We start from the raw sequence: 22527 nt of genomic DNA on the forward strand, positions 1-22527 counted from the left end.
CTCAGACATATACTAGTTATTGCAAATAAGGGAAACCATGGGACCTATGTTTCTTTGGGCCTGGCTTACTTCACTTAATATAATTTTTTCCAAGTCTTTCCATTAAGGAGCCAAAATTTATACTGACCCACATCAACAACAACAACAAAAATAAATAAAATGCTGCACACAGAAACCCAAAAACGGAAACTATCAGAAACTTCAAGACATGATGACAGAATAAAAGAATTTATAAAAGGTAAGTAACAGTCTCAGAGAAAGAGAATGAGCTAATTACTGTTCAAAAAGGACCTGAGGACACCAAATTCCAAAACCTAACCCAGATTTCAAAAAATGTAATGCTGAGATGCATCACAGTGAAAGAATAAACCCTAAAATTGGCAAGTGAAAAAAAGACCCAATTCCTACACAAAAGAATATCAATAACTAAAAAAGGCTTCACAACAGCATCAATGGAAACCTTGGTAGAGCACTTTAGTACTAAGAGAAAATAACAATTAATGTGGAAGTCTAAGTCAAGTAAGAGTAGATGTTGAGAACTGTTGGGGCTCCGAACATAATAACTTAAGGATAACAACTTGATGCATTATTTTGAACAAAGGAAGACTGGAACCGCTTCAGATGCAAGGTTGTTCTGACCTTCTCCTATCCTCCTCTCTCCCACTCCTCTTTTTCCATAAAGAAGCCAAGCTAGGAAACCTAAAAAAGTCACCCCCTTCTCTCAACTCTATCATTCCAGAGTGGTCCTGACTCATGACAGAAGGAAGGAAAGCTACAAGGAGCAAAAGCTACACAAGAACCTGAATGAACTGCCTTTGGCTGAGTTTGAACCCTTTTGTTCAAACATATTTCTGTATTATTTTCTGTATTATTTTTGTTTATTATTCATCAAGCTTAAGCACAAAAACATGTTTCCCTGGGTCTCCATTTCTTAAGGTTCTGTGTCACATAAAACTAGAATTCTGAAATTGGTTGTATTTTTCCTCTTGTCAACCTATGACCGTTATGAAGCATGAGAAGAATACTAGCACTTTGCGCCCCTACAGGGACAAGGTGAAATAACAAGAACAGATAGTAACAGAATAACTATGGATAAATCTTCACAAAATGAACTGCTACTTTAGGAATAGGGAAACAATGGCCTTAAGGAAAATTTGAGATGTGAAAAAAAAAAAAAAGACACTCTGGTACAACTGGATGTACTGGAGTAAAATGAGCTTTTTACCTCCTGACTAGACTGGAGCTAAGTCTGCCACTACTTTGTCAACCCTGGAAAAACGTGAAATACTGAGAAAAGCAAATGGTGCCAATACAGGTACAAAGAACAAATCTGGGGCAGGCCAGAAAGAGAACATGATAGTGGTAGATTCTGGATGCAAATCACAAGTCTAAAAGAGCAAGGCTCTATATCCTTCTGTGGTAGGGATAAACTGGGAATAGATTTTATTTTAAAACATCTCTGGGATGTATTTTAACACAGACAACTATATTTGCATGTCCTATGTAGTTTTCAAGAACCCCTAAGACAGCTCAATAAAAAGCATAGTAAGGTTATGTTTGCCTCATCAGAATTAAGAACATTATACCATCTGGGCACTGGTGGCTCATGCCTATAATCCTAGCTACTTAGGAGGCTGAGATCTGAGGATTGTGGTTCAAAGCCAGCCCGGGCAGGAAACTTCCTGACACTCTTATCTCCAATAAACCACCAAAAAACTGTTGCTGTGGCTCAAGTGGTAGAGTGCTCGCCTTGAGCTGAAGATTTGAGGGACAGTACCCAGGCCCAGAGTTCAAGCCCCAAGACTGACAAAAAAGAAAAGAAAAGAAAGAACATTACACCAGGAACTGGTGGCTCACGTCTGTAATCCAAGCTACTCAGCAGACTGAGATTTGAGGATCCCAGTTCAAAGCCACCCAGGCAGGAAAATCTGTGAGACTAATATCTTCAATTAACCACCAGAAAACCAGAACTAACATTGTGGTTCAAAGGGGTAGAGTTGGGGCTGGGAAGGTGGCTCAGTGGTAGAATGCTTGCCTTGCATGCATGAAGCCCTGGGTCCAATTCCTAAGCACCCATAAGCACAAAAAGCCAGAAGAGGCACTGTGGCTCAAGTGGTAGAGAGCTAGCCTTGAGCTGAAGAGCTGAGGGACAGTGCCCAGGCCCTGAGTTCAGCCCTAAGACCACCACCACCACCAAAAAAGAACATTATAATAACTACAGTTATACAAAAGTAGGTCGACTGTTCTATAATACAATGAGTTTTGCTCACTAGAAATTTCAACAGTGTTAGAGAGAGAGAGAGAGAGAGAGAGAGAGAGAGAGAGAGAGAGAGAGAGAGAGAGAGAGAGAGAGAAGCACATGTCTGGAACCAGTGGCTCACACCTGTAATCTTAGCTATTTTGGATTGTGGTTCAAAGTCAGTTCAGGCAGGAAAATCAGTGAGACTCTTATCTCCAATTAACCACCAAAAAAGCCAGAAATGGAGCTGTGGCTCAAGTGGTAGAACATAAGCCTTGAGCAAAAAAGATCAGGGACAGCACCCAGGCCCTGAGTTCAGCCCCAGGACCAGCACCAAAAAATAAAAGGCTGAATGTTCCAAGACCTTTCAAGAATGGGAGATCAGGAGTTGTCTTGTCATGCATATATCAATACATCTTCTCCATCTTGGTTTTCTTCTACATTTTAGATACCTACTTAACAAAATGTCTCCTTGCTTTCTCCTGCTCAAGGTCTATAAGAATGTATGTGTTCACAGATCTCTTACATCAGAAATCCCAGGCACGTAACCAAAAATATAGACTACTTCATTACAGAGAACCTCAAGGTGCTAAGAAGGAATTTGTATGTTTAACAAGTTCTCCAGAGTGATTCTTAAATGAATGAAAATAAGAACTTCACTGACATCTTCTATAAACACTGTTGTTGGTTTTGTTTTGTTTTGCTTTCCCAAAGAAACTGTCAAAGAATCCTAAAACTTTTTGCAGACAATTCGTGATAACTCTGTCACAGCTTCTGCTTCTGGGGACAATTGACTTTTCGGTAGGAACCTCAGACTCAGAGCAAATACTTACTATTTTATCAGAATAGACAAACATCTAAGACAAAGGCTTTTAAGGATGAAAATAAGTATTTGGGAGCCAAACATAGTAACAAACATCTGTAATCCTAGCTGCTTAGGATTCTGATAGTGAGAGCTCTCAGTTCCAGGACATCATCTTAACAGAAAAGGCTTAGTATATGACCTGTTATCCCAGTTATAGCAGGTAGCAAAAATAGGATTCGAGGTTGGCCTGGATCAAAAGTGAGTCCAAAGTTAACCAAAACAAAAAGGGCTGGAGGTATGATTCAAATGGTAAAGCATCTACCTACCAAGTGCAAAGTAGCAAATCCTAGTAACGCCCCAACTCAAAAATAAGTAAATAAAAGTATTTGGGGGTCAAGTGAATATTAGCAAAAAGAGATACTCCAGAATGGGAGATTCCAAGTAGAAAAAGGCACAAAAGTAAACACAGCACAATGGTGCATTTGCATTCATACAGTCCCTAATCAGTAAGCCCCAAACATACACAAGAATTGGGGATACATTAATGAATTAAATCAAGTGAGTACATCTATTTTCATGAAACTTATATTTTAATAGTACAGGATAAACAAAGAACAAATACAAGGCAAAACATCTTATAAGACAGTATATCTTTTATAGAATAGCAGTGTTAAAGCACCGCAGTAAATAAGTAATGACTGCAAGCTGAGTGAGGATAATTTTATGAAAGTGGTTAGGGAATATTTGAAAAGGACATCCAGGAGCTGAGGAAATAAATTTTGCAGGTATCTGAGGAGAAGCCCATTTGAAGCAGAAGGAATAAGCCAGTAAAATTCATGGGAATGCTTGGCATACAAGAGGATGGTCAGTTTCAGTGTTTACAAGGCCTAGAGTGTGAGAAGATGAAGAACAAAGAGACATATACAAGTGACAGGATGTTAAAGATTCATGATTTTACTCCAAAAGAAATGAGTTTGAAATTTGCCACTTCATTCTAACAAGTAAAAATATAAATGTATTGAAAAATTATCAACTATTCTTAGATAATTTGAGAGAGGTATGAACACAGAGCACATTATTGCCCCAAGACTGGAAAAAAATAGACAAATGAACACAGAGAGAATGATTTAACAGAGTAAAACTTCTCCAAGAAAGCCAGGCTCACATCTGTAATCCTTGCTAATCAGGAAGCTGAGATCTAAGAACTGCAATTCAAAGCTAGCCCAGGCAGGAAAGTCCTTGAGACTCTTATCTCCATTTAACTACCAAAAAGCTGGAAATAAAGCTGTGGCTCAAAGTGGAAGAATACTATCCTTGAGCACACACAGAAAAAAAAGCTCAGGGACAGTGCTTAGGCTCTGAGTTCAAGCCCCAGAACTAGCTCAAAAGACAAAACAACAACAACAAAAAGCAGAAAAACTTAGTGAAAACAATAGTGGGAACCACTAATAGGGCAGGTAATCCTAAACTGTAATTCATGATTGCTGGAAACACTACGTGGACAACTCTTTAGAGTTCAAAACTCCAGGGAGAGGTACTGTGTATGATGGCTCACTGCTATGAGCCAGCTACTCAAGAAGCAAGACATCAGCAGGGCTGCAGTTCTAGGGTAGCCAGGACAAAAAATTAGTGAAATTCCATCTCATAAGTTAATCATGGTGATTCATATCTATAATACCAGCTATGCAGTAGGCTATAGGAAAATTGAGTCTTGAGGCCAGCATAAGCAAAATCATGAGATGTTATCAAAAAACTAAGGTGATAAAGGTCTGAGAATGTAGGTCACAGGGTAGGACATCTATCTAGCAAGTGCAAGGCCCTGAGTTCAAACTCCAGGACCAAAACAAAACAATGTAGCAGTCTTGGATGGGCATTAGAAGACTGGATACAAATGAGGATTTAATCTCTGATGTTAAAGAAACCCCCAAAATGGGAAAGAAAAAAAAAAAGACTTAAGAAAAAAAAAATCTAATGTCTGTTTTCAGAGCAAAAGTTAATCAAATATGTAAACCAATAACAAAATATCCCACAATGTATGGATATTTTTAAAAAACATAGTTGAAGGAAGAATCACAAGAGAAATATTTAAACTTTGGAGCTAAATGAAAAAATGAATATACAACCAAAGTGTTTGAAAACAGTGACTAGACCTAGAAGAAACTGTATTGCACTGAAAACATAAAGCAGAAAAATCTAAAAATCAATAATGCAAACTCCCTTGGGAAGTTAGCAAACAAAGAGCAAATGAAAAGAAATAATAAGAATCAAAACAGAAATCAATTGAAACCAAACAGGGAATCAATAGAAAAAATAACCAACAAAAACTAAAACTTTTTGAAAAAATATAAATTAATTATAAAGCTTCTAGGAAAGCTAACTAGAAAGACAGGATAAAGTATTACTAATATAAAAAGTGAAGCAAAAAATATTACTAACATTGTAAGACCATTAAAAAGATAACCATAGAATACTATGAACAACTCTACCTACAAATTTGGTTATCTAAAAGAATAAATTCCTTGAAAGACACAACCTACCAATACTCACACAAGGAGAATCAGACAGTCTATGAGTAGTTTACATCTATTAAAGAAATCACGTCAATAAGTTGTCAAAAATTCTAGCAAATGTTTAAAATGGAATTTTAAATCTCTGCAATCTCTTTCAGATGATATAAATAAGGGCAAATGGTGAACCAATGCAACAGTGACACTCACTAGACACTATATTGGAAACAAACTTTACAACTTAGAGGTGGGGAGTGGGAAAAGGAGGTGGTAAACACTTCAAAAAGAACTGTACTCACTACCTTACTTATGTAACTGTAACCCCTCTGAACACTGCCTTTACAAGAAAATTTTTAAAAAATAAAAAAAGAAATACAAGAAACATATTTTAACTCATCTGAAGTCAGTATTATCCAAATAACAAACCAGATACTACAAGAAAACTACAGACTAACTATACAACTTGTGGGTGGGGTCAGGAAGGAAAAACTGAGGAAAGGAGTGACATTGTCCAAAAAGAAATTTACTCATTACCTGATTTATGTAACTGATACCTCTGCATATATCACCTTTGCAACATTAAAAAATATTTTTAAAAAACCTGCAGACTAACATCTAATGAGCATACCTGAGAAAAAAATCACCAAGTTTTAGAAACCCTGATCTGATCTAACTATCAAGGTTTCAAACCAGCCTGGGAAGAAAAGCCCTTGAGATTCTTATTTCCAACTAACCAGCAAAAAGCTACAACTGGAGGTGTGGTTCAAGTAGTACAGTGCTAACCCCTTGAGTGGAAAAAGCCAATCAAGAGGCTAAGTACCTGAGTACAAGCCCCAGTACCAGAACAAAAATAAAATGGCCCATAAATATAAATATAAAATGCAAAAGCATACACTTCCCAGAAGATAACATAGGAGAAAAGATAAGTAACCTGGGGTTTGGTGATGATATTTTGTGTGTGTCAGTACTGGGACTGTCCCTTAAGGCCGGTGCTCTACTACTTGAACCACAGCTCCACTTCCAGCTTTTTGCTTGTTAAGTGGAAATAAGAGTCTCATGAACTTTCCTGCCTGGGCTGGCTTCAAACCATGATCTTCAGATCTTAGTCTCCTGAGGTATTAGGATTACAGGCCTAGGCCACTGATACCTGGCAACAATGACATTTTAGACGCAACTCTAATGCATTAGAAACTTTCTGTCACTGTGATGAAATATCTGAGACAATCAACACAGGTTTATTGCAGCTGACAGTTTCAAAGGTTTCATAGTCACTTGCCCCCATTGCCTTTGGAGCTGAGTGAGTGGCAAAGCATAACATAGGGCAGAAGCACATGGTGGACAAAAGCTGCTTAATTCAAAAGCTGCTTAGCTCATGGCAGCTGGGAAGCAGAGAGAAAGGGACCCCTATCACCTTCAAGGACACACCTACAGTAACCTGACCTCCTCTCATTTTGTTCTACCTCTTAAAGGTTACCCAATTCCCAATAATGCCATTGGCTGGGGACTAAGTCTTTTCCACATGAGTTTTGGAGGGGACATTAGAGATCCAAAAGTAACAACCAATGATATGATCCATGAAAGAGGTGACAAGCTAGAGTCCAGTAAAATTAAAACTTCTAGCCAGATGCTTGTAATCTTAGCTACTCAGGAGGCTGAGATATGAGGATTGCAGTTCAATGCCAGTGTGAGCAGGAAAGTCCATGAGACTCCTATCTCTACTTAACCACCAAAAAGCTGAAAGCAGAGGTGTGGCTCAAATACTAGAGCACTAGCCCTGAACAAAAACAAAGAAACAAACAAAAAAAGCTTAGGGACAGTGCATAGGCCCTGAGTTCAAGCCCCAGAAATGGCACCAGAAAAAAATGAAAAACTCCTGTGCTACAAAAGGCAATGTCAAGCAATTAAGAAGATAAGCCATCAAGTGAAAGAAAATATTTGCAAAATATTCAAAATATTTAAAGGCTCTTAAAATGCAGCAATAAAAATTAACAATCTGATTAATAAATGAACAAAAGACATCACGTATACTTCAAAGGAAAATACACAGGTGGCAAGTAAGCAAATGGAAAGATGTTCCACATGACATGTCATCAGAGAAATGCAAATCAAAACAATAACATACCAGTAGACACCTATTAGAATAGCCGAAATCCAAAACACTGTCAATAAATGTTGGAGAGATTATAGAGGAACAGGAGCTCTGTTACTGATTGAAATTCAAAAATGATACAAGTTTGGAAGGCAGTTTGGCAGTACCTTACAAAACTAAACAAAACTGATGGCAGCCAGATGGCCAACTAGAAGCTCCAAGGGCTCTTGTGTTCTAAAAAGAAATAAAATAACTGAAACATTTCAACTAAGGAAAAAACAAAAGGACAGTAAAGAATCAGCAGAATTCCTTTGGAGCACAAAAACCCAGAATGAACAAGGGGAAACTGGAAGGAAATACCATGCTTCCACCTCCCTCCCCAGTCAGAATCAGCTGAGAAAGCAGGGACTTCTGTGAGGAAAAGGTAAACATGCTAATTGCCACAGACATATCATGTAGTCTCTACAATTGGACACTCACAAGCTCTGAGCACAGCTGAATGTGCACTCTCCAGTCTATGGGCTAATGGTCTCTCTGAGAAGGTAATTACTTACCCACCACTTCCACTCTGGCTTGTGCTGCTATGGTTCTGCACCATGTTGTAAACAGAGCCACAGCCAGTTTGTCCTGCTCCAGGGGCAAGTAGCTATTGCATCCCTCCATCCGTTATGCTCAACTACAATGTTAACAACACCCCCAGTAATATGCATCCCAAACTTGGCCTGCTCTTATACACTGTCCCCTCTGGCAGTCATCCTCATGCAATTAAGAGCTGTTAAAAGGCCTTACAGGCCAACTTTTGTGGCACCCCATCTCTAGACATCCAGAGGTTCTGCTTATTCATATAGCTGCATCTTCTGGGATCATACCAACTTGGTCCCTTGCATCAGAGAAAATCAGAGCCTTGTCACGCTGCTCACCAGGCCAAACAGCCATATACCTCACCAACTGGACCTGTACTAGCTGCCCAAACTCCAATCTATTGAGGCACCATACCTGTCCAAGGGGAATAATCACAGTGTGCTTCCTGCTCTTTGGCGTACCAGGTCATAGCAATATCTTACCATTTTGCAGCCATAGAACCCGGCTTTACCATTCCACAGTCACCTTGCATGTTGCTTCATCTCACGTTACCTCATTACCACATCCTAAGCTGCCCCTGTGCCGTTGGTTCCAGGTCCCAAACTTGCATTACACTACTTTCCAAGGCTTGAGAATCCAGAATACCCTTGAGCTACACCTGTACTATGCCCTGCTCCCGATGGGTCAGAACTACAATGACGGAGCCCCCTGTACAGTGCTAGTATGTGCCTCTGAGCAACAACTAGCTTAGAGAGAGAATGATGTCCACCTACGCCTTGGAAAATGGACAAACATCTCAATTCACAGATGCAACAGCAGTTTCACAAGATGCTGACCTAGAAACCTAACCCCATAGCTGCTCAAGAGCTTTAGAATAGATCACCACCTATGCCTAAATTGTAGTGTCTTTGGCTGCCTGTGAGCAATGTTAGACCCCAAAGCAAAATTCTCTCAGTTAAAATTCCCTACTGTAAGGAGGCAAAAACAAAAAGATCTCTAAGACCCTTGATCTAGAACAGAAGACCTCTCAGATTCTTGCCTTAATGACTGATAGAGCCATCATCACTGCCATCATCACTGCCACTAACTCTTGGAGCCTAGAACACTAAGGCACCAGTGGTAATCACTACCACCGATCACAAATAGGGAAGCCATATAGACTGTTACCGCATCTACACAACCAGAACCTCTACACTCTGCCCAACCAGCACCCTCAGGCTCATCTGCAAGTTAAAAAGTCTTCCACTATAAAAATCACTGTAAAGAATGAAAGAACTGCACAGTGCACAGACATCATCAGTACAGGAACACAAGAGAAAGAAAACATGACACTACCAAAGGAACACAATTCATTCTCTAATAACTGACCCAAAGAAACAGAAACATACTAAGGAACTCCTTAAGATAATAAGAAACTCAGCCAAATGCTATAGAATAATAGGCAATTCAACCAGACCAAGAAACAAGTCAGGATCTCTCTGAGAAATTCAACAGAGATGGCTAACATGAAAAAAAAAAATCTTAGAAGTGAATAATCAATAAAATCAGCCAGGCGCCAGTGGCTCACGCCTGTAATTCTAGCTACTCAGGAAGCTGAGATCTGAGGATTGCAGTTCAAAGCCAGCCCCAGCAAGAAGCTCCATGAGACTCTTATCTCCAATTAACCACTACAAAAGTGAAAGTGATGCTGTGGCTCAAAGTGGTAGAGCACTAGCCTTGAGCTGAAGGCTCAGGCTCAGAGTTCAAGCCCCATGACTGACTAATTTAATAAATAAAAATAAATAAATTAAATAAATAAAAAAAGATATTTGGGTGCTTCACTGGCACACCATATCAAACAGAAGAATCTATGAATCTGAAGGTATGTTTTTCTGTTGTGTTTGTGACTCAGAGCAAGTAAGAAAAAGAGCTTTAAAAAAAAAAAAAAAAAAAAAAAAGAGCTTTAAAAAAAAAAAGCCGGGCATCGGTGGCTCACGCCTGTAATCCTAGCTACTCAAGAAGCTGAGATCTGAGGACCATGGTTCAAAGCCAGCCCAGGCAGGAAAGTCCAATAAACCACTAGAAAACCGGAAGCGCCACTGTGGCTCAAGCAGTAGAGAGCTCGCCTCGAGCTGAAGAGTGCAAGGACAGTGCACAAGCCCCACGACCAACCAAAAAATAAAAATAAAAAATAAAAATAAAGTGAAGATGGGATTTAGGCAACATTATTAAATACACAATTTTTGACATCTGAAATCTCATGAAGAAACAATGCTTATTTAATAAAATGATTGCTGGAAACTTCCCTAGTCTTGAGAGTAATATACAGCTCATATTCATGAAGCAAGAAGATCCACAAATATATTTAACACAAAGATGTCCTCTCCAAGATATAATATAATCAAACTATCAAAGACAAAAAGTGAATTTTCAAAAAACAATAGAAAAACAACAAGTCACATATAAAAGAATTTCTACTGACTAATAAAAATATCAATGGATTTCTCAGCAGAAACCTTACTGACTCATTTTCAGACAGATGGAAGCAGTCATGGAAGTACATACCAGCAAATCAACAAGGCAAAGATGAGACAGGAGGATCACCAATTCCAGACCAGCCTCAGCTACACTTGATGGACACAGGTGATTCACAACTATAACCCTAGGTATTCAGGCAGGAGACTGAGATCAGAGGATCACTGTTCAAAGTCTTTGTGAGCAGACAAATCTGAAAGACTCTTTTCTCCAATTAACCAGCAAAAAAGAGGAGGTGTGGCTCAAGTGGTAGAGCACCAATGTTGTGCTGAAAAACCCAGGAGAGAACACAAAGCCTGAAATTCAAGCACCATTACCAACATATACACACACTCACATTCATGCACACATTGGGGGGGGGTAATATGAGAAATTATTTGACTCAACATTTTTCCTCTCTACTTCCTTAGTAACACATGGAAAAAAAATTCCAAAGAAGTCAGATGGTTTGTCTCAAGTTAACCACTAATTATTGGTAGGACCCAGATTAAAAGTCAAATCTTCTGATGCTCCATGTCTTGAATGATGTTAGAGACAAGTCTTTCTTACATAAATCAATTATTTATGTCCCTCATCTTCAAATACCACCTGGGCATATCACACTAGCACAAGCTGGAATTTTCTGGCCAACAAGTACAGACTTGCTGCTTGCTACATATGAGAGAAATCACCCATGGCAGCAACTAGCACAATAGAAAAGGAAACAGGCTAACTGTAATGGCATTTAGGACCTGAGAAATGTCCCTAAAGATTGACAGAAGTAACATTGTACTTCCTTCCCCAGACCCAACATAGGTGTTCCGATCCCATCCCTCAATGCTACACAGAAGAATTTCTGTCAAAGCCACAAAGCCAACCTGCAACCTATGCCTACAAGTGAGAATGAAGCTGCAATAGGCATTTTAAACTGTTCTCTAACTCAAAAGGGAAACATTCCCCTAAAATAAAAATAAATATCCCTTAAAGATGAGATAATTCTAGTAATTCAGGCATAAGGGAACCTGTCTACTATTGTCAACATAATCTCAGGAGGAAAACACTTTGTAAATGCAAGTGAAAAACATTTCATAACTCAAAAGTTTTATAGTATATCTTAATTCAAATTAGTCACATTTCAAGCATTCAAAAGCCAACCAACTATGTGTTTGTATTATAAGGTACCTTCTGACACTTTCTCTGAACTTATATAATAACAGAATGAATATATAGATTACAAAACTATTAATAGTTACTCTAGTCTTCCTTAAATACCTTAAAATACCTTTCAAATAAATGTTTATTAAAAAGAAACCAATTCTAAGGCTGGACATAGTAGTACATACCTATAATACGTGAGAGACAGAAATTGGGAGGATCACAGTTTGTGACCAGGCAAGCAAAGTGTGAGACCCAATCTCAACCAACAAGCTGTAATCCCGAAGCAGAGGTAGGAACATCTCAGTCAGAAACTGGCCCAGGGCAAAATTAGGAGATTCAATCCAAAAAATAACAGCAAAACAGAGCTAGGGCTATTGCTCAAGTGATAGAGCACCTGCCTAGCAAGTGAAAAGCCCTGACTTTATGGCTATAAATAATAAGAAACTTATTTTTTTAAAGAACAAGGTAACTCTAGGTTATGCACTCAGATAATCCCCTGAACAATCTTGCCTCTTGGCCTCAAGTACCCCATCATGCAAGATGTACAAGTTTCATTTTCACAAATACTTTTCTAAAATAAATATGAGTATTATCAATCAACTAAAACAGTATTTGGACTAAGATTTAGCATATCACCTTCATCAATTATCCAAGTATATTTAATGCTGATTTTTTTAAATAGTCTCAAGCACACAAAAAAAGACATATTTCTGAAACCATACAAGGGCAAAAAAAATGTTTAGGTGTTTTTAGTATCTCAACTGGGTTTTCCACCATAAAATGTACTAAATTCTCTCATAAGAATTTTCCTGGTTCTGAAATACCTCAAATCTAAAAGAAATATTTCATTTTAAATGGACTTCTCATTATTGCCTATATGGCTACTTAAAACTAGCCTCTTTCAGAATATACCAATGACTTCTGTGGAGATGTGTGCTGATCACAAGAAGCACTAAGAAACATTATTGGTAGTCACATACACATACACATATGCACTGGTTAAGAATACTGTAGTTTGGGCATTTACTACATGAAAGTAACATTTCATTTTTTAAATTTAGATTAAATTCTATATAATTGCAGGAACATATATAAATACTTGTTTAGGGGCTGGGAAGGTGGCTCGGTGGTAGAGTGCTTGCCTTGCAAGCATGAGGCTCTGGGTTCGATTCCTCAGCACCACCTAAGCAGAAAAAGCCGGAAGTAGCGCTGTGGCTCAAGAGGTAGAGCACTAGCCTTGAGCTGAAGAGCTGAGGGACAGCGCCCAGACCCAGAGTTCAGGCTCCATGACCAGCAAAAAAAAGAAAAATGTGTGTGGGGCGGGAACTACTCTTTTCAAAAAACCTAGCTGTGACTACAAAGTTTTAACACTTGTGTATGGGTTTCTGTATTTTTTCAAGATCCTCTGTGTTTTTGTGTTAAGACCTTACTTAGATGAGTTTTTCAAAAACCAGAGATATCTTCTTGAGGCTCTCTTAAAACAGCACTAGCAAAATATAAAAGATAAAAACTTAACAGAAAATAAGTGTTACTGGACTAAGGGCCTGGCTCAAGTGGTAGAACACCTGCCTAACAAGCATGAGGCTCTGCCAGAAAGAGAGGAGTGGGGAGAGAGAAAAAGAAAGAGGAAAGGAGGGAGAGGAGAAAGAGTAGGAGAGAAGAAGGGAAGAAAGGAAAGGAAGAAAAAACAGTTACTGCTGCTTACTAACTGGATGTCTTGTGTATTATAAAGTAAAAATTTTAAATATTCATTTTGAATGTTGTAAAAATTCAATAAGGTAAATGTAGGTAATCACATGATACAATGTACACAAGTTGATAAAGAAAATACTACTATTGATAACAAAAATAATTTCAAAGGCTACTTTAAAAACCAGTAAATACATTTCTAGAAGTCCTCTTATTATATCCCTAAGAATTTATATATATATATATATATATATATATATATCATTGGTGCTAATGATTCTCCATCTATGTAAGCAAACTTTAAAAGCAGTCTTGTTTCCTTTCTCCATTCTACAGAAGTCATATAAGGAGAAAGACATACGGTGAAGTAACAGCTTTCTTTTTCTCACTGGAAACAGCCACTACTAAATATATTTTCATAAATTCTGAGCACCAATTTACTATAAGGTGCATTATAGATTCACATGAAATCACAACTTTTATGTCAAACTGATCTACTACTGGCCTTTACACATGCTTCAACATAACTTACATACTTTCAAGATCCCAGACCTGGGATCCTGTTGCTACTCATGTAGTAAGGGCTATTGAAAATTTAAAGTTCATTTTTATTTTAACTCTTCTACTTTGGGGCTTCTGTTCATTTTTGATCACAGCACTGTGACAACAAATGTGTGGGGCATTTTCCTCATCTACCAATTCTCCAACTCTCTGGACACAAACTTAGTACAAAAATTCAGTCCATTTCTTGGATGGAGCTAGAAGAAATCATGTTGAGCGAGGTAAGCCAAGAGCAAAGAGACAAACGGTACATGGTCTCCCTGATAAGTGGATGTTAAATCCAAAATGTTAGGTGATACGACAAAATTAACAGGACTTAAGAAACAAAGAACTTCCACTCATCTGGTCGAACCACTACTAAATATCCCCATGCTGCTGATCACATGTATGGTGTATATGTGTACACAGTTATATGTTATAGACCGTGATAGACAATTTGCTCCAGGAAAGTTAGAATGAACTTGTGACTTTAAATGAGCATCATTATTCCACAATACTGTGAAATTTGGGAAATTATGTAATCATTTAATCACAATTTAAAGGAAGGTAGGGAGGGAAGGGATAGTAGGGGGAAAACAATGGAGGGGGTAACAATGCTCAATAGGAAGTGTACTCATTACCTTACTCATGTAACTGTAACCCTCTGTATAGTATCTTTACAATAAAAAATTAAAAAAATAAATAAAATAATATAACTTATATTCCAAAAAAAAAAATTCAGTCCATTTCTGACACTACATAGCAGGACTAGTATAGACAGCTCAACCCCCTTTCAGATACAGTGATAAATTCCAGGTTAGCAAGTGTACCGGCCAACTAGTTTCCACGAGCTCTTTCTTAAGCTTAATGATTTTTTAAGAACCACACATAACTGAAGAAAACAATTTGCTATTACTATTTTTATTATTATAAAAGATATAATTCTAAGGCAGTCAAATGGAAGAAATCTAAGGACAAAACGTATGAGTGACAGCTTAGAGCTATCAGGTACTTTCCAGCCCTCCAAGTTCTTGATGTTTTATGGGAGTTTCACTGCCTAGGCCTGACTGATTAAATCATAGGCTATTAGTGACTAATCTCCAGGCCTTCCCCTACCTCTCTTGAAGGGCAGGTTTAAAGTTCTAATCTCCAATCATGCTTGGTTCTTTCTGTAACAGTATCTATCCTAAAGCTAGCTAGGAAACCAGCCACCCCAGTCATTTCATTAATATGTAAAAGACTTTGGAGATTTCACAAGTTTTAGAAGCCACATGCAGGGACTGGAACAAAGACAAAATATATTTCTTTTTGGTCATACTTTATACAAAGTTCTCCTAAAACTAAGGAGTTAATATATCTTAAAGAAATTTCCAAACAGAAACCATGTTCTTTCAGCACTATTTTCTAGACTATAAAAAACATTATCAGGAAGGAATGACAATCAGTTATGAATAATTATACTGAGATGTAAATCTAAGCATACAATTGAAGAATTTTAATATCTTTCTGATGATTGTTAACATTTCTAGAGCTAATTAGGGTTCTGAGGAGTGTCTAAGATAAACATGCAAAGGCTCAGTGGTAGAGTGCTTGCCTTGCATGCATGAGGCCCTGGGTTCGATTCCTCAGCACCACATAAACAGAAAAAAAAAACCCGGAGTGGCGCTGTGGCTCAAGTGGTAGAGTGCTAGCCTTGAGCTGAAGAGCTGAGGAACAGTGCCTAGGCCCAGAATTCAAGCCCCACGACCGGACCCCAAAATTAAAAAAAGATAAACATGCAAGTATAGAAGACTAAACTATTTGCTGGAGAAGTTATCTACAGAATTTACCTCTCAAGCTCTCTAATCTGATTCACAATAAAATCATCAAGAGTTTGTTTTGTTTTTTGCCAGTCCTGGATCTTGAACTCTGGGCACTGTCTCTGAGGTTCTTTTGCTCAAGGTTAGCACTCTACCACTTGAGCCACAGTGTAACTTCTGGCTTTTTCTGTTTATGTAGTACTGAGCAATCAAACCCAGGGCTTCATGCATGCTAGGCAAGCACTCTACCACTAAGCCACATTCCCAGCCCCAAGAGCTTTTAAAAATATGTTCTAACCACAAGAAATCAGGACCATAATGATAAGGTAAGAAAGTCCCTTAAATACTTTTAATATACATTCAGAGTAGCAAACAATTACACTTCTATATGGCTTATTCTTGCATGTTATAAATCAAAACTAAATTCTGCAGGGAAAAATATGCTTTCCTAGACCAAGTAAAGTTCCAGAAAGAGGGATGGTAATATTCAAAATAGCATAATTCCAAAGACAATCACAGAAATATACAGTTCTACAAGTTTCCATTGTCAGAAAGCAACACCCTATATATCATAAGCAAACATGTAGTCAACAAACATTTCTCTCTTTTAAGTACTCTAAGTACTAAGTTACAGATTATAAAAGAAAATGTGAGGAATTTCACTAGAGCAGTTGATTTTCAATTACTACTGATGGCCTTCATATTTTAAAATACCTAACTTGCTACATTCTAAACAAAACATCAACAGTATTTGATATAAATTTAACCAAGCAATTAAAAAAGAAAACAGAAGCCGGAGGCCAGTGGCTTATGCCTACTCAAGAGGCTAGGATTTGAGGATTATGGCTTGGAAGGACTGGGGCAGGAAGGTCCCTAGGAATCTAAAGCATCAAAAAGTCAGAAATGAAGCTTTGCTCAAGTGGTAGAGCTCTAGTCTTGAAAAAAAAAAACCTCAAGGGCAGTGGCCAGGTACTGAGTTCAAGCTCCAGGACTGGCCCCAAAAAAGAAAAAAAAAAGTTAAAATAGAATCTCTATTTTTTTTTCTACTTAAACACTGCAGAGTAGTCCAATTAGGAATAATCTTACTGTTCTTGAATCCGAAAATGGATTGTATTCATCAAGTCCTGGTGGAACATTTCTTGTCACCTGAGTAACAGAAGGATCCTAGAATAAAATATAAAGAAAAAAATTACTCATGCTGTAAGGCATTATTTTGATATTTATGTATTTGCTGTATCCCTACTTTTAGTCACCCCACAAAAGTAACAACAACAAAAAAGACACATTTGAACAAAGGACAAACTCAAACCCTCAGAAAAAATTAAACCCTCACACCCACAAGGAAAAACAAAAACTAGGTTCAACTGTTATTCTATAAAGTGGACAGCAGAGCTGTGTAAAACTGACTACACAAGAGCACCTGAACAAATCTTGGGTAACACCGCAACACATTCCTTGGGGTTCACAAGGGTTCCCCATGTTATACTAACATCTTCTTTCAGATGTTTCCCAGGGCCAATTCAGGTACATTACAAATTAATGTCAAATCCAGCCAACATCCAGAGTAGTCAAGACTATGACACACTCATTTTCCTCCACTCAAGTTAATCTTTACTTGACTATAGTTTATTTTTGCACCATTCTAGATAGTCTTCCCCTTCCAAGTACACTAGAACATTATCCCAGCTTTTCAAATTGTTTAATATTGGTCTTCTTTACTTAATCATAAAATCCTAGGCATTTTCTCTTGATTTTGAATATAAAGCACAAATATTAACATTTCAACTATATTATTTATATGGAAAGCATTTCACAAACTGTATAGTAGCCTAATTGTCTTTATATTGCTAGTCTAAAACTTTAGCATGAATAATAATAATCAAGTAAAATATAGACTGCTGTATCCCATTCAGTGTGGCCTAAAAACCTACACTGCTAACAAGTTAAAAATACTGTTCCTGCCCTTCTACTTGTATTTTTTTATTAGTTCTTCTACTTGTACTTTTATTTCTACCTTTCAAAAATGCAAAGCTAACCTTGTCATTCCCTTCCTCCAACCCCTTTCCTCTGTCCCTCATCCACTTACAGCTTTTCTCAAACTGTAAAATACATATTCCTCAAATAAAATGCAAAGCTTCTGTCCATCTAGCCCAGGCCCACCTACTTTTCCAGCTTATCAACTCCTCCATAATCACCCTCACCTTGACAGATCCTTTTCCATTAGCCAAATGAAACAAGCTACTGTAGAAGAGCCTCCACCTTGGCCAAAGGCAAATGATGAGGCTTGGGATGTAGCTCAGTGACACAGTGCTTTCTTGGCAAGGGAATGTCCCTAGGTTAAATTTCCAGCACCACTTAAAAAAATGAAATGGTAATGATAAATTCAGAATAATAAAGGCTTTAGACTTATTCAAACAATGAAATAGTAAGGAAGGAAACATTTCAACAAGGATGAAAAATTAGCTATTATTTCCTGGCGTTCTCATACCAAGTTTATGTAAAAAGTGAGGAACAGAAAGATTATCAAGAGGTGACAAATGCCTCAGGGAAAAAAAAGCAAATATAAACATAAATATCTTAGGCATTGCTGAAGCTAATCTCATTCAGAAGAGGGTTGAGAGTGGAAAAGCAGCAAGTGTCATCAACTCCAGATGACCCATGCTCACTATCCACAATACCAACAACTCAGGTTAGTCCGTAGGCACCATATATTTCCTTTCCTAGCTGGACTCCTCGGCCAAGCAGGGAGGGCCTATTAATAACCATCTCTTCACTAAAGATAATCCAAGTATTAATTATCTCATATGCTAAGCAATGATCCTGATATGCTCTCTCTACCAAACTCAATGTTTGTCTTTATCCCCAATTAGCATTAATTTCACTAAGCCATGAAGATATTTATGCAAGTCTTTCCACAAAATATTAATGGTAGGGGCTGGGAAGGTGGCTCAGTGGTAGAGCACTTGCCTGAAGCCCTGGGTTCGATTCCTCAGCACCACATAAGCAAAAAGAAAAAAGCCAGAAGTGGCGCTGTGGCTCATATGGTAGAGAGCTAGCCTTGAGCTGAAGAGCTGAGTGACAGCGCCCAGGCCCAGAGTTCAGGCCCCACAACCGGACCCCCCCCCCCAAAAAAAAAATATTAGATGGTAACTTCTTTTAAGAAACAAGTCTTTAGTCAGATGTGGTGATACAACTATAACCCTGGCACTTTAGAGGTAGAGATAGGAGGACTAAGAATTCTAAGTGAGCCTGGACTACATAGCAAGAGCCTACCTCAAAAGAAGAAAGAGAAGGAGGATGAAGAGGAGGAAGAGGAGGAAGAGGAGGAGGAAGAAAGGAGGGAGGGAGAGAGAAGAAGAAATGAGTATTTCTTTTAATCATACATTCCTGGTGATACTCCGTTTCTTCAATGAGTATTTCCACTGTAGAGAAACATAGTCATAGTAATGCTTCAAGACAGTAATAATCAAGAAATACTTCCTAAAAAATAAGTGGAATTATAAAGACAATTCAGCATGTGTAGATGGAGATGTTTGATCTTATGCATAATGAAAGCTGCATTGATATATAATTTTTACCTATTAGATTAGCAAAAACAAAATCCAAAAGTCTGCAATACTCTCGACATGCACTGAAACAGAAATTGTTAAAACCTTTACAGAAGGGAAACTAGCAATATCTAGCAAAATTATATCTGCATTTTTCCTCGGAACTACATTCTAACTTCTCAAAATGTATTTCAGAGATATATTGGCAAAATATTACTCATTAACAGCACAGGACTGGAAGCAATCTAGATCTCACCAAACAGTGTTCTAGCTACAAGGCTGAGTCCAGGAGAAACTGGCCACTGTGTCAAAGGCAACCATCATTAGAGCTGCACATGGGGATTTAGGCATACCCCAACAGAAGTGATTTAGATTGGATGACTAATCCAGTTAGTCAGATCGTATTTCTTGATGAGACTGAATATAAAATATAAATATGGGGTAATTAGGAGCCAGGTGTCAGTAGCTTGTGCCTATAATCCTAGCTACTAAGGAAGCTGAGATCTAAGGATTGCAGTCCAAAGCCAACCCCAGCAGGAAAGTCCATGAATACAATTAAGAACCAAAAAGGCCAGAAGTGGAGCTGTGACCCAAGTGATAGAGCACTACCCTTGAGCAAAAAAAAACAAAACTCAGAGACAGTGCCTAGGACCTGAGGTCAAGCCCAAGGGCAGGCCTTTTGCCCAGTAAATAAAAAAAAAATAAAGCTGACAGTAGTCATGGCTTGCAGACAAAAAGAAGCTAAATCTTAATATGGTTCCAAGGAGAAGGAAGAGAGAGCAGTAGGTACAGCCTCTGAGAGGAGCAGCCACTGTGAGAAGCTGCCTATGAGTCACCAAAGACAGGGTCTATAGAGCAGTCCCTCAACTCCGCTGAAGGAACTCAGCAGAGTAAGAAGAGAAGGAAGTGGGACCAGAGCTAAAGAAAATAAAAAAAAGGGAAGGTGGCAGAGACTGAAACTTGAGTTAGTGCAGCTCAAGTTTTATGTTTTATAGACATTGTTTTCATTTGAAAATGGCCCCATTGGTAAGTGAGGGAGGGCAGAATGAGGGTGGAGGAGGTGGGTCTAAAGAAACACCTTGTAAACCCAGAGGGAATCTTGCGTTAAAATTACAGACACTCACTGTGTTGGGCTTCCTTTTCTTTCCCAAGAATCTTTACATAAACTTTCATCACCTGAGCTATGTCTTCATGCATTAAAAGCAGAACAGATGGAACCAATATTCTTTGCCATTTTGTATTCCACTAAAATTACATGTAAAAAATTTACTGCCATCATATATCTAAAGGATTTAATAAGTATGAACATTTACCGATCCCTAGTGTACACACTGATTTCCGATGTGCTTACTGACCACAGTAGCTGTTAATCACCCTTTTTCTTCCCCTTCCAATTTGAAAATAGTAATAGAGAAGACAATATAAATCTAGTTTTTCTCTAAAATTTTATAGTATCTCCTTCAGTTGAAAAGTTTATGCTAACCTGAGAAAGCTTTCTGCAAAAAAAAAAAAAAAAGCAAAAAGAAAAACTAAAACAGCTTCTTCATATCTAAGCTTCAGCTTTTCTCATCTTACCTCATCAATTATCCTTTATACTCATTGCTCAACTGCTTCTTAACAAGATAGTTCATATCTATATTTCAATGCTTCAGCATCTTTTAAAATGAACACAAACGGAAAAAAAAAATACACCAAAATTTCAAAGGTTTAGCATTTTCTAAAGCAATGCTGTGGAATAGTTCTAGTCTGGGTTCTGTCACTCTTGAATAAACTTAAAAAAATAAACCTGGGTCCAAATTTTCCTATCTATAAGTAAAAGAATGAACTGTAATAACACATCAGCCTTCTGCCTGAGACTGTATTTTGGGGAAAAAGGGCTCTAAAACATGAGCAATCCCCCACTGTTCTTATAGTTCAGGCAGCGCCTTCTCAGGACATTTTGCTCTTATGATATGAAAAATGTGCTATTTCTCTTTCTTAAACATAAAAGCATTAGTAACACATTGGTAAGTGTTAATGGATAAATTTGGTGGATGTTTGAACAACAATATTTCACTCTATCTTTGCATCTCCAGTGCTATCATGGTGTTGGCTGACTTTTAGGAGCTCCATCTTTGTTTGCTAAAGGAATAGCCTGTTCTTGTTCCATTTCACTGGTCATAATCTTTTGGAAACAACTGAGTTTGGTCCTTCTTAATCTTTAATACATCCACAATAATTACCAAAAAATTTTAAACTATGACGACATCTAAAACCATGAAACTCTCCATATATTAAGTATAATGGCTGATTTAAAAAGCAATATAGCTGAGTGCTGGTGGCCCATCCTATATCTTAATACTCAGAAGACTGATATCTGAGGATCACAGTTCAAAGCAAGCTAGGAGCACAAATCCAAGATAATTTTCTCTCCAATTACACAGCAAAAAGTAAAAACTGAAAGCGTGGCTCAAGTGATAGAGTGGGAGGGAAGGGTTTTGAGACCATGAGGCCAAGCATGAGGCTTCAAGCCTCAATACCAGCACAAAAACAAAACAAACAACCTGAAAATGGACTTTTCTTACCATTGCTAGAACATACCACTGAATCTCCTCAAGTGATACTAATCATTTAACCAAAACAAAAGACATTTGTTCTACTGGCAAAAGAATTACATAGAACAATAGTAAATGCTAGGAAATTCCACTGAGATAAAGGATGCACTCGTGCTATTCCAAATTTCACCATCTATTTTGTAGTACTATATGTAAGCTACATGAGCTATATAAAGATCAGTCAAACAGAAAATTTACCTAAAGCCAAACTCAGTGGCATGTGCTTATACTCAGAAAACGAAGGCAGAAAGATCACGTGGGCCCAGGATTTCAAGGCCCACCTGGGCAACATAATGAGACTATTACAAAACAACAAAATAGATTTTATAAAACTTAAAAAGGAAAGAAAATGTTTCTAGAGTCGTGGCAAGACTCTGAGCAAATTACTTCTCATAGAAATCAGTAGAGAAGGGGCTGGGAAGGAGGCTCAGTGGTAGAGCACTTGCCTTGCATGCCTGAGGCCCTGGGTTCGATTTCTCAGCAC

The 22527-nt window shown here is 38.0% G+C and overlaps 1 protein-coding gene across 2 annotated transcripts in view; it reads right to left on the reverse strand.

Annotated features, from left to right (window-relative positions):
- Scamp1 (secretory carrier membrane protein 1) overlaps positions 1-22527 on the reverse strand; it is an 84860-nt gene that overhangs the window by 45474 nt on the left and 16859 nt on the right. Inside the window, exon 2 of one of the 2 annotated variants that reach the window (XM_042690909.1) lies at positions 16988-17065. In XM_042690909.1, the coding sequence (XP_042546843.1) occupies positions 16988-17065 (78 nt within the window). Of the gene's footprint in view, positions 1-12058; positions 12210-16987; positions 17066-22527 lie in introns of those variants that run through there. The other variant, XM_042690910.1, reaches the window with a different exon arrangement.

Source organism: Dipodomys spectabilis, unplaced genomic scaffold (assembly GCF_019054845.1).
Source record: "Dipodomys spectabilis isolate Male_0828 unplaced genomic scaffold, ASM1905484v1 ptg000140l, whole genome shotgun sequence".
NCBI lineage: Eukaryota > Metazoa > Chordata > Mammalia > Rodentia > Heteromyidae > Dipodomys > Dipodomys spectabilis.